Below are 12,952 nucleotides of genomic sequence, written 5' to 3'. Positions count from 1 at the left end.
TCCAAGAATGATTCCAAGAGGAGAATATTATTTATTTTCTTTCATCCTGAAATTTCCAACATTACAGGAACCAAAATTACCTTAGTGCAATAAAAAACTGTTCTGGAACAAAAAGAACCACAGCACATTGTACCTCACGCCCTCACGGCATATGCTTGGCGTAGAATCCCAACGTCAAGCATATGCCTCTTGCTCATCAAAGCGTATGGCGTTTGCTCTTGATGGTAAGGACAGCAAAAATACAGATGAACTCATGAGCTACCGCTTTGTTTAAACACTAAATCATTTCACACTTCTAATCCTTAATGCATCAATATGTAGGTACAATGAAAGCTATAAACTCATAATAAACCAAAACTTAATCCAAGTAAACATCAAGAAGAATTAACCAATCCAGAACAATAATCCATAATGAGAGCCGAAAGCAAACCATCCCAAGCATCTTAATTATCATCCTCTCGTTCCTGAACATCTGAAATGTCAATGGTCTGCAACCGCTCTTCCTCCGGAACCAAACACCAATTTGGCGACTGCACTGCCCTGAGCCACTTAAAGTCATCGACATTCGCCCAATTACCGGTCTCCTCCTCGAGCCCCGCATCCCTCAAATCCTCCCCAATCCCTTCATACTTGAGAGCATGCGGCGCGAACCTCACGCCGCAGCAATCCTCAATGATCGGCCTGCTCCTCACCCTCAGGTAGAAATCCGTCGCTGTCGCCTCGTGGATCCTGATCTGGTGCGCCGCCATCACGAATGCGCAGCGCTCGACGTCCTCTATGAGCACCGAGCCGAACACGGCGCCCACGAACACGCGGCAATCCTTCAGCTTGTGAACGTGCAGCGCCCGGCATTTGCCCTTGAGGTAAACCTGACAGGAGACGAGATCAGCGAGGGTGAAATCCCCATCCTTCTCGTCGGAGACCCTCAGATCCTTCACCAATGTGGCGTCCCTCCGGCCCCGGAACCCGAGTCCTGGCAGGATCGCCTCGACGCTGGGGTTTGGCTGGTCTGGAGGCGGCGGCAAGGTGGGAGGAGGATCTTGCGGTGGGTTCTTGGGGGCTTTGCTCTTGTTCCTGAAGGAGAAGGACTTCTTGGGGCGGAGATCGGAGGCGGCGAGCCTGTGGGCGGCGCGGAGGTCGGAGGCGGCGGCGAGGGCGGAGCGGAGCTCGTAGGGTGGGAGGGAGTGGGAGGCCTCGGCGACGAGGCGGTCGAGGTCGTCGATGGCCGCGGCGGCGGCGGAGAGCGAGGGCTGCGCGTCGTCGGGGGAGGAGCGGCAGGCGGAGAGGGCGGACTCGGCGGCGAGCTTGGCGGCGGCGAAGCGGGAGAGGAAGGCCGCGACGGGGGAGTCCTGGGACGGGGCGGGGGCGGCGGCGGCGGCGCGCTTGGAGAGGCGCTCCAGCATGGCCAGGTGCTTGCGGTGGCCGGCGGCGGCGGCGGAGGTGGAGGGTTTGGTGTGGTCGGGCTCCGGCTCCATCTCGGCGGCGGCGGCGGCGGCGGTGGATGGCATCGGGGGAGAGCAAACAGAAGTGGTTTCGCTACTGAGAAAATGGTCTGACTTAATTTAGTAGCAGGTTTAATAAATTTCGTTGAATTCCAAATTGAAACTTTGACGAATTTCGTGAAATTTGAGCGGTTTAGAGGGAGAATTTTCAGAATATACCACCCAATACGCACTGCTTTCAGAATTTATCACCCAATTCACATTACTTTTGGAATATACATCACTAGAGTGCGAATTTTCTTCGTTCTGTACCACTCCGTCCCCTGGCGTCAGTCGTGTCGTCGTCCTCCGTCCTCCCGGCGCCGCCGTCGTCAGTCCGCCGCCGCTCGCGCCCGCGTCAGCTGCGCCGTCGCTTGTCCATTGCCGCTGGCGTCAGCCCCGCCATTGCCCGTCCGTCGCTGCCCGCGTTAGCCGCGCTGTCGACCGTTCGTCGCCACCATCGGCGCACGCGGTGAAGGGCCGGAGGAGAGGGGAGCAGCGGGGGAGGGCGGAGGGCGTCGAGCTCTGGCGGCTCAAGGCTGCGGTGCCAGAGGTTGGACTAGCGACGGCTCGGGGCGCCATGGCGGCAGCCGGAGCGGCGGCAGCTAAGCTCGGGGACGACACGAGCGAGCTTGCCAGATGCGTGCGGGAAAACGGCGCGTGGGGGAGGAGGAGCTCGCCGGCGTGGGGGAGGATGAGCTTGCTAGCGGCCAGATTGAAAGCAGTGCATATTGGGTGGTATATTATGAAAATTCTCGTTCAGAGGAGCTACAAAATCCCAAATATTAGGGGACGAAATTGTGGACCCTACCTCGGACTCGTGTAGTCTGTTTAGCGGGGCACCCGAAATTTTGGCTGTAAATTAATAACGTGAAAAAATCAAAATTAAACTATAATACCATCATTTGGAATTGTCGATGGGTTATATCCGCAGACGGTATTTGTAGAGTATAAGAATGGTTGAAACCAGGGTATAAGCGGAGGTAACCGAGATGGGAGACAGAGATTTTTATATAAGTTTGGTTTCCTTAACTGACAGGTAATAACCCTACTCATTTTGGCCGAAATCGGTGTCTTTTATATATCGGTATCACACGAGTAGATGTTTGGAATGACCTAATTGACTTGGCGTCATAGAGGTCTCACACCTAGTCGACAGCTAGTGTACTCTTATTCCTCGAACATGAACTCGGTGAGATTGAAGGTAGTTATAGATCCCTCATGTCTAGTTATGTGGCTGCTACATTGGGTTTGTCTAGATTGGTATTTGTCTCGGTTGGCGTGTCCCCTCTTTTTTTTAGGAGGTCTTGTATTTATAGCGAAGATTATCTTCCTCTCCCAGTAGAACTCGGAGAAATATAATAAGATACGAACTAAGAAAACTTTATCTTTCCCGATTAGGACTCTAACACCTTATATTCCGAGAAGATAATTTCCTTTTTTATCCGTCGTAATTCCTTAATCAAATGATCTTCTTGTATACTATTAGGTATGTTATTTTCATATACCGTGAACCCACATATATAGAGGAGGTATGCTTTATCCTTACACTGACATGAATATACTACCTCCCTAGTCCCTACATAAATATTTGTGATTTGTAACAGAACTGAATAATAATATTAAAGTTTTTAACATTGATGTTTATATACCATTTTTTACACGTTACAAATACGACAAAATGTTAGCTAACCATATAGGGTGAGAAACATATCTAATCCACAGTTAGAAGATAAAATTGATGCCTTGCCACTTGAGTCTTTTTTTTTGAAACCTAAGGCGGAACTTTGTTCCACTTTTATATTTAGAAGAAGAGAATTGACCCAGTTTATAAGGAAAACCGGGCCCAAAAACCATACAATTGTACGGTTTATTACAGGAAAATCGGCTGAAAACCACCGCTACACAACTAACAACTACAGCAGAGCCCAAACGCAGGATGTCGCCGCCAAGCTAAATACAAATCCTCTGCATGTCGCTTGCCACTTGAGTCGTTAGTTTATGATGAATGTCGAACACAGATCCTCTGCATTAGTGTTAGTGTTATGACCACAGAGGGGCAACTTTTGGGGATTATGATGTATCTGAGACATCCATCGAAAAACAAGCGCTCATGATTATTTTGAGATTTTTTCTAATAAAAAACAAACAAGAAACTTTTCATCTCTTCTTGCTCTCTCGGCGCGGTCGTCATGCTCTAGTCATATTTGATAGTCGAGACGACGACGCCGAGGCAGTGCCACAGGGAAGCCAAAGTCGGGTTGTTAAGAGTGTAGTGACGGCGTCACGAGATCTAGCCAGCATTCGTCGAGGTAAGGCATGCGACAACACCAAAGTCGAAGCGCTGAATGGATGGCCCTGCCAGCGGCGGGGCATCGAGGGTAGAGAGACACCAATCAAACATGGAGCGAGACAGATGAGTGTCATCCATTCAGCTACCGGTCGAAGAGCATTTCAAGATGATGCCCACAAACATGAGGAGCAGCAAGATGATGAGGAATAAGAAATCACATCCATTCCTTTCAGATAAACAACTCAGATTGGCGTAATGCACAACGTTGTTCCTATGTAATTGCAGACGCTAATGCGAAGGATATGCATCCATAAATGTCACTCTTAATCTTGTTATAGATATAATACTACCTATTTTGTCGCGCACATTGATGCTTTTTTTTTTCATTTTAACTGCTTTACACTGATTAGCCACCTATTTTGTCATTCGCCGAGGAAAAAACAGTGGGCTGACATCGTGCGCAGGGCTTACCCCCTCTTTGTTCCCTCCATCCCCAGCTCTACCTCTTTTAGGGCATCTACATAAAAAAAAAGTAGAAGGAGAAGCTACGACAGTAATTGCTACGTCACACACCGCCAACTGCCCCCAATATATCCTTCCGTATGCACACCGTCTTCAATAACCGACACCTTTGGATGATGCATGCCTTCCTGGATGTTGATAAGTGTTGCTACAAGAAGTGCTAGCTTTAACATGGTGCCCTCCGGCTTTGTCTATGGCGCACAATGACAAATGTTCAGCCATCACTGTCGTTCTTCGTGAAAAAGTAGTTATATAAATATTCTGGTTACAGTGCTACAGAAGTTTTGTTTTGGGAGCTTAAGATTTTTGATTATATGAGAAGTTGCAGCTACAGAAACTTCCCAAATAGACCCGAAGAAGGACGGTGATGTTGCAGCTACAGAAACCCCTTCTAGAGCCGACGAGCAACGAACCGAGGGAGTGTATAGAGATCCATGAGCAAAACTAAAATAGTCATTTCACGTGACTATGGGCATCCTCAATGTTTATGGTGTAGTGTAATCTTAAGGTGGGCTCTATGAATAGTGGACCATTGTTAAAGCCATGCCCACATTGTTATGGTTAGGGCAACCACAATGTTGAACAAAAGCAGGTACTCCCTCCATTCCAAATTGATCTACATATTTCATAGGTACACCAAGACCAAGAAAAGCTAATAACTCTCTCATGCTATATTTACTCTAGCAACAAACTCGATGCATGCATCATCCCCACTGTTTCCTAGCCAATAGCAAATCAAGATATTGCATGTGGGTTATAAATACTTGTGTGTATAGATGCATGCATCAATGTCCATTTACTCCAATGCACAAATAACGAATAGAACTAATAAATGAACACAAATATGTAGATCATTTATTAATAACCTCAAAAAAACTATAGGTAGATTAACTTGGAATGGAGAGAGTAACAAGCAATTAATATAGGCTTATAGCCAGGTAAGAAGCATTGTGGGTAGAGACAATAACTACTACCGGGCCATTGTGCTACTGCCGGTAACAAGACAATAAAGAATAATATTTTCTGTAGATATGAGAATCGTTTCGTACGAGCATGGCTATAGGAGATAGTTTTACAATGATTATTTTTAAGGTGGACCCCACCTTAATTTGCAGAATAGGCATAGCACATTGTGAGCTTTGTAATAAGTGTTACCACCTGAACCCCGGGCCCACGTTATTATCCACTTTGGTAATATACATTGCGGTTGCTCTTAGAATTTAGCCATAAGATGAGTCCACATACAATGGAAATAGAATTGTTTCATCTCTTGTTCATAAAGTGAATTAGAGAGAAAAAAATATTTCTTTTTGCTTGTGGTAGATCTTAAGCATGAGGTACACCCTAAACTAATGCTACTTTCCACAATGTATATGGCCCACTTTACAAGTGCAATCATCGCCTTAAGGTCACATTTTTTATACATTGTGGTTGCTTTAGGGGTGTGCAAAATAGTTTAAGATGACAGATTGTCACGGTAATAATAAAATGACTAGTATTTTATACCAATCAAAATATATGGGTTGCCATTTTAAAATGGAACCCGAAACTTCTGAAAATTGAAACCTGATCGCATATTTGCATTGCATTTTTTCTGAGATAAAGAAAAAGCATTGCATTTGCATACAAGCCGGTGACTGACTGACTGGACCAGGTCACCCGCGAGGCCGCGACGTGGGTGTCGCACGACCACGAACGTACAGGTGAGTGCCCCACGTGTCACGTTTCTTGCCACGTGGAGAGACCGGCACACCAAGGAAAGCACAAAAGTAGGAGTTCGTGCTACGCAAAAAAAAAAATCAATTCTTCTTTTTTGTGTTTTTCCCTTTCCCTTTTTTTGGTTTTTGAAAAGATTTCGAATTTTCATTACCTAAAAATATATTATTTACAATTTGCACCGGTCGAATATTCGAATATCATGTGACCGTCAACATCACTGCTGGTAAAGCCAAAAATGTTTGACGGCAAACAAAATAGTACTACTCCCATGGTAATTTTTTTTTAAAAAAAGGGTATGGTTTGATCCATCGAACCTTTGAAAGTTCAAACCAAACATGAATTTCCATCAAAACAAAGGCGCGAAAAGAGAACAAATCGACGCACCGCCGTAAAAATTTCCCTCCATTTTTTTTTTCTTATTTCGCGCTCTCTCTCCAATCTTCTCCTCGCCTCCCCTTCCTCAAAAACCAACTCGAAAGCGAGAGCGCCAAACAAATCGAACGCCCATTTCCCCAACGCCTCGCGCCACCCGCGCCGATCCGTTCGCCTCCGCCGCCGCCGCGGCCGCCTCGCGGGCTCCCCGGCGACCCCCCCGCTCGTTCCCGTGCCGTGCCGTGCCGTGTCGGCGTGTGCCCCCGCCCTGCCTGACCTGTCGTCGGTGAGATCCGGGAGCCCTAGTTCTTCCTGTTGTTTTGGTTTCCTCGTACGAGCTGTGGTTGGGGGGGGGGGGGGGGGGTTCGTGGTTGGTTGCGACGCGGGGTGAGGTGGTCGGGTTCACGCCACCCGCGAGCGATGCCAGGACGGGCGCGGGAGGTTTCGCCGTGGTGGGCGGCGGCGAGGGGATTGTTGTCTGGATTCTGAAGGCGGCTTGGGTGAGGGGATTTCTTGTGGTGGGGGGGGGGGGGGGGGTGAGAGAATGGGGGGATTTTGAGCGATGCGAGGATTTCCGAATGCTGGATTCTGGAGCGCGGGGGTCCATTTTCGTGAGCTGAGTGGTCAGGAATGCTTTGCGTTGCACATTTTGGGGGCAAATGCGTGAGAGAAAGAGCAGCCTGAGCTTGTGCGACTCATCATGTATTTAAGTGAAATGCTATGGTTGCTGATTCGCACATCGGAAATTGGCCGGTTGGATTCGAATGGGCTAATCTGTTGTTCTGGGTTCTGAATTTCCTGCTTGGATGATTGGTACATCACATTTTGCATATCTGCACGGCTTGAGACTGGTCTTTTCCCCTCTCTGCCTTGCAAAATGTGGCGTGATCATCTAAATTTTCATGCACTGTTGCCTAATTGTTCTTGGCAGTATTATAGATTCTTTATCCAGTTCACATGGTTAACTCTTTAACTATTTAAATGTAAACCGTGTGCGTTGCTATTATGTAGGTTGGATCGGAGGTCCAATGCCTCTTTTCAAGAGGAAACCTTTCTCCTTACTTGAGCCCCCGAAGGACTTGGATTCTAAGGAGAAGGTTTTCCAAATTCGGTTCACAAGGGAGATATTCCGAGATTACCAGTATCCTCTTTCATGACACCAATGCAGCTGAATTGTGGCATTGCAGGAATTCATGCCTTTTGCATTTGCAGTGCAGTATGTGCACTAATATTTCTCCAATGTTTGTTTCCTTAACAACTCAATTAGAGACTACATAAACAGGTTGAATCTTTATCGGCAAAGGGTTTGGTCATGTAAGATATCCGGAAAATCAAACTTGACTTTTGAAGAAGCTTTGGTCTCCGAGCATCATGCAGTGTCAAAGGCTCAGAAATTACCCACAGAACTGATGGCTCCTGTTCTTCGGATGATTCAATACAGTATGTAATATTTATGAAATTCCGTTGTGCTCCTGGATCTTGATAGTATATTGGTTACAGTTGTTTTCTTCTTTGTTATTCTAACGTTTCTCAGTTCTTACATTTTTTCCCTGTAGACAAAGCTACTAGACATACTAATACTCAATTTGCTTTTTTTAAAAAAAGGGCATGTGAAACTGTTGGTCCTTTAATTGTTTGATCTTTTGTATATCCTTTACCGTTCTTTTCTACTTATTAGTTTCAGCGACATAATTTCCACTATCATAACTTATCTAGTTATATGTTAGTAAAACTTGTAATGATCAGTAATTATTTCTAGTGTGACAATCTTACCTTCTTTATCAATATTCCAATAGTTTTATTGCATGTGTTCTAAAACAATATTTAGAAGAGAGTACAGTATACCAACCTCTTTCTAATCTAGTATCTTTTGCATTAGTGATCTGGTTTTGATGTTTACTGATATTAAGGTATAGCTCTGAATTCTCTGCTTGGACTGCTAAGCTGCTGACATGACAACCTGTAATAAATAGGCATGCATGCTTACTGTTATGCTTTGCAATTCTAAAGTATCCATGTACCTTTTTCCTACTATATGCGCTTCATTCAAGAAGCATCATAGATTGCTTCTCATTTGTACGTTTCACTTAATTAGATTGGAAATAATACTTCATTTTACCTTTTGTTTCAGGCACTCTTGGATTATATGAGCTTGTTGAGAAGATATATGCTAGCCTGCAGGAAGCTGTATTTGAAGGATTAGAATTATATGCAAAACAGGATGGTTTAGAGGCTGCTTGCAGGATTTTGAAGATTTTAGGGTCTGATGGCACCAAGATGTATGAAGTTGGTTGGCTTCTTAGGGACAAGACTATCATCAGTACGTCAGTGATCAAAGGTGAAGACTTGATTCACCGGAGGCCACCTGTTAGTAGGAATACGCTGAAGATTTTTATTAGAGATGCAACTTCTCAAAATGCCCCATGGGTTATACATGAAAATCTTGCAAAAAGATATGGCATACCCATTGAGCCCCCGAATGACATGATGGTGAGTTGGTTATGTGCCTCTTTCATCTGTCCTTTATTTCCTTGGGTATGTTACAATACTAACACTTGCTTTCTTTGTCTAGTTTGGTGAAGGTTTGCAAAAGAAAGGGAGGAAAAGACGTGAGGATGGACCTATGGGAGATCCCAAAAAAAAGATGAAGAACGGTGATTCATCTGAACCTGGCACCTTTGTTGCAATTGTTCTGTTAGCAGCCTTTTGGCTATGGCATTCTTCCAAGATACTTATCGATTTTTTTTTGGTATGATTTGCAGATGAGGAACACATAAATGTTCCAATTAAGTACCCAATAGATGATCTCTTAGTACAACCTTCTGCAGATGATCATGCTTTATTGAAGAGACCTCCTCTGGCTACAGATTTTAGAGTACCAAAATATTCTGTGGGCGATCTCCTTATGGTATGGGACTTCTGCTTGTCCTTCGGGAGGGTTCTGAATCTATCCCCATTTTCACTGGTAGATTTGGAGAATGCAATTTGCCACAAAGAAAGCAATGCCCTTCTTGTGGAAATACATACAGCTATATTCCACTTGCTTATTAAGGATGAAGGTGACTATTTCACTATTCTGCGGACCAAGAAACGGAAGCTAAAGGTTTTCTCATGCCCATTTCTCGATCTCCCTCTTTCTCCATTGATGAAACCGTTTCTTAATCCCTTTTTTACTTCCTTATCAGGTGACTTTAGTAACATGGGCTGAATATCTCTGTGATTTCTTGGAAATGACAAAAACTGAAGAACTCACCAGAAACATTGCAACAGTAAGAAAGGGTTATTATAGTCTTATTGATACTGATATCAAACTTAAGATTCTCCGGGAACTAGTAGAAGAAGCTATTACAACTTCTCCTGTAAGAGAGAAACTAAGTGAACGGGTGGACCAGCGGCAAGCGCTCGCTGCGACTAAAAGAGAGAGTACTAGAAAGGCAAAGGATGAGCAGAACTCAAGCATTGATGGATTGCAAGATGACAATGAGAGTGTTGATGAGCAGGGTAAGGGGAAAGAAGAAAAGGATAAGAACAATATCTCTCGAAGCAAGACAGAAGGGAAACGCCATGGGGTGAGCATCTGTTCTCAATCCATGTACTTGCATGTGATGGACCTTTCTCTGTATTTAACCCATGTTCTGTTATTGTTTACCACAATTGGTAGTGAGCCTGATTATTATGCTTACTCCGTACTTTTTGTAGGTACAGCACCTCGAAACAGAGATTGAAAAATTATCCATCCGTTCCAGCCCCCTTGGAAAAGACAGACACTATAACAGGTATTGGTTTTTCAGGCGTGAAGGAAGGCTTTTTGTTGAAAGTGCAGATTCAAAAGAATGGGGATACTACAGCTCTAAGGAAGAGGTGACTGTTTTGCTCTAGTTGATTTCTTTTTGTTATTTATTGTTGCTACAGTCGTGATCTTATTTTGATATTTTGGAATGACAGCTCGATGTGTTAATGAGCTCACTGAACGTAAAAGGTATAAGGGAGAGAGCTCTCAAACGGCAGCTGGACAAGTTGTACAGTAAGATAAGGTACATAGATCTTTCTGAACCTTACAATTGGTCAACTTAGAACTTTTGGTTCTGTTGATTGTAGAAAGGGGCTAACGTTACACTTGTTCTTAACGTGAAAAATAATATTTTTGTTTGTAGCTTCACATACTATTTTTCTGCAAAATGAATACTGTGTATACTGGTTTTGCTGTCCTCTTACTCAATAATTAGTGCATTTCATCGATGATACTTGAAGAGTTCTCTTATAAATTACCTGCTAGTTGATTCTGGAAGAAGACTACCATCGAAACTTTTATTTGTTTCTGCTATCATGTATAATTCTATGATGTTTACCATTGCTATATTTTATTATTCGTATCATAAGTAGTTAGAAATATATTGGTTGGTTCCTACTACACCAATCAATTTTCAACTAATCATTTCCTGTTCTGTAACACAGTAATGCTCTGGAGAAACGATCAAAAGAAATCACACACAAATTGTTGCTTGAAGAGGCTGTATTGCGCCGTTCCACACGTGTCCGGGCTCAACCAAGGGATAACCCATCCATGTCATTCCTGAAGTATGTCAACAAATGGAAGGATAACTAAGTAGCCAAGAGGACAGCTTGTCCGCAGGTGGGGGAACTGAGCTAGCTACTCGATGACAGGGTTTTGTTTTCAGAGGAACATATATGAAGGTCTGATGAGGTGGTATGTTATTTGTTAGCCAATCCTCATGGCTGTTCTTTGAGCAATCATCACTAGGTAGCAAAACCGATTAACCTGTTGGTTTACAGCCTTACACTGGACTGATAGAGCGCTACCAGAGCTAGTTTTTGGAGCTATATACCCAGTGTAACTTATCTTACATGTAAACATGGTATTAGCCTCAGGAACCATGAGTTGCTAAACTGATATGCTGCTGATGTTATGCCGGTTTTGGATTTATTAGTCGCAGGGGATACATTTCTCTATCATTATATTGTTTTCACTTGAGATGTGCCTTGTTAGATGTAGAACTGTTGAATGGTGTTTGAGGCCATGCACTGATGCATGTGGTTGCAAGTTGCAGCACATAGCACCATTACCATTAGCCCCAGTTACGTGAACTATGGAAATTGCCAAATTGGCAATGTGACATGTTACGTTGAGGTTTACATTTTACTTTCAGAAAAAGTGGCAAGGACAAATCCAATTTGGTACTAGTTGGTAGCTGCACAACGCAAGACGAGTAAAATGTTGTATATGTGTGCCATTCTGGTTAGCAATTGTTATGTAATCCATGGTCAACAGTAGACACTGGTGAAACAAGCGTGCCGTACAATGTTGGTACATACCCCATATATCCTAAAATAACTCTTAACTTTAACCTTGTGTGTACAAAATAACGTGGAGAGAGAGGGAATAAAGTGCATCTTATTAACAGAAAAAGACCAAAGTATATGGGTGGGTAGCTAAGGAGTATTGAAGTAATGAAATTCATTGATTTATGGACCAAAGATAGAAATTAACTTGTTTTTGAACAAATGACAAGAGGATAAAAATAAACCCACTTATTTTAGAACGGAGTTAGAATGGAGAAAGCATATCATTCAACTGGCGATGGCATGAGGACATTTTTCATTAGCTTACATGCATTTCAACGAGAAGAAGAAAGGGCGAGGAAGTTGAGGTAAGATAGTGTGATTGATAGATGGCCGAGTGAAATGAGAGAGGTGATAATGATCGCTCAAAGTGGAAAGCTAAGCTTAGCTGGAGAGAGTGAGAGGGGAGGAGAGTTTTGAGATGGAAAGAGGTAGGTGGATTAGAAGGGAAGTGTGAGATATGTTATAGAATCCCAAGTCATGTGCTTACGAGAAGAATTAAGCAACTTAAAAGAGTAAATTGCATATAGGGCCACTTCTTTTTACCAATGTGGAAAGTTGGACTAGGAGCAGCACAACATTTTTAGTTTGAACCGGGAAAGATTACATATAGTTTCACTTTGGGACACTTTGCTTCTTCTCCATCTTTCCCTCTCTTCCCTTGCGCTCTCTCTCTCCTTGAGCTCGCTAGGCTGATGTGAAAGCTCAAACATGCAATAACTAATAGAGCACTTTGGAGTGCCGCCCTCCGTCGCATTGCTCGCATCTCGTCAAATTGCTCCTGCACCACATAGCCCCTAAGCTTGAGCGGATCTGCGCTTGCGTCGATTTGAGGCGGCCATCTCGACGGTTTATGGTTGACGATGAGCAAGCCTAGCTCCATCCTTCCTCCGTGCAACCATGTTTCAGTTTGAGGACATGGAGAAGAGCTCATCAAGTGGCTCATGCATCAATCAGGTCCAAATTGCAACAATTTGTAAGTCCATCTGGTTCAAAGTGAAAATATGAGATGATACATAGTCCATTATGCAACTTTGATAAAGAAATCTAGTCCAAACCGCAATTAACTCAACATTAAATTTCAAGTTTTGACCAATGAGAGAATGAAAGATAAAAAGTTTCTTTTATTCTAAACAACCTAAAAATATTTATATTTAGAAACAAAGGGACATATGCGAAATATTTACATAAGAAACCTTCGCCT

At 43.7% G+C, this 12,952-nt stretch overlaps 2 protein-coding genes across 3 annotated transcripts; one reads left to right on the top strand and one right to left on the bottom strand.

The window, feature by feature from the left end:
* Positions 1-240: 240 nt before the first annotated feature.
* LOC127761735 (tubulin-folding cofactor C) lies at positions 241-1,530 on the bottom strand. The gene has a single exon (XM_052286066.1). The coding sequence runs from the start codon at positions 1,506-1,508 to the stop codon at positions 444-446; it is 1,065 nt and encodes a 354-aa protein (XP_052142026.1). The 5' UTR covers positions 1,509-1,530; the 3' UTR covers positions 241-443.
* A 4,922-nt stretch (positions 1,531-6,452) lies between these two features.
* On the top strand, positions 6,453-11,361 carry LOC127764761 (uncharacterized). 2 transcript variants are annotated; one of them, XM_052289678.1, is made up of 10 exons: positions 6,453-6,673; positions 7,399-7,528; positions 7,655-7,827; positions 8,519-8,877; positions 8,960-9,041; positions 9,150-9,490; positions 9,573-9,956; positions 10,093-10,248; positions 10,333-10,421; positions 10,843-11,361. In XM_052289678.1, exons 2-10 carry the CDS (start codon positions 7,416-7,418, stop codon positions 10,991-10,993), a joined length of 1,848 nt encoding a protein of 615 aa, XP_052145638.1. In that variant the 5' UTR covers positions 6,453-6,673; positions 7,399-7,415; the 3' UTR covers positions 10,994-11,361. The 2 variants fall into 2 exon arrangements, with proteins under 2 accessions (XP_052145638.1, XP_052145637.1); XM_052289677.1 differs by having other exon boundaries at positions 6,459-6,673; positions 10,087-10,248.
* Positions 11,362-12,952: the final 1,591 nt, after the last annotated feature.

Source organism: Oryza glaberrima, chromosome 2, assembly GCF_000147395.1.
Source record: "Oryza glaberrima chromosome 2, OglaRS2, whole genome shotgun sequence".
NCBI lineage: Eukaryota > Viridiplantae > Streptophyta > Magnoliopsida > Poales > Poaceae > Oryza > Oryza glaberrima.
The sequence above is the reverse complement of the archived record's forward strand: the minus strand, read 5'-3'. Positions and strand labels throughout refer to the sequence as shown.

Excerpts from the sequence above, each read along its gene's own strand:
- LOC127764761 (XM_052289677.1), top strand. The coding sequence starts at position 7,416 with ATGCCTCTTTTCAAGAGGAAACCTTTCTCCTTACTTGAGCCCCCGAAG. Across the intron at positions 9,042-9,149 it reads CAAAAAAAAGATGAAGAACG|ATGAGGAACACATAAATGTT; the intron begins GTGATTCATCTG and ends TATGATTTGCAG. Across the intron at positions 10,422-10,842 it reads AAGTTGTACAGTAAGATAAG|TAATGCTCTGGAGAAACGAT; the intron begins GTACATAGATCT and ends TCTGTAACACAG.
- LOC127761735 (XM_052286066.1), bottom strand. The coding sequence starts at position 1,508 with ATGCCATCCACCGCCGCCGCCGCCGCCGCCGAGATGGAGCCGGAGCCC.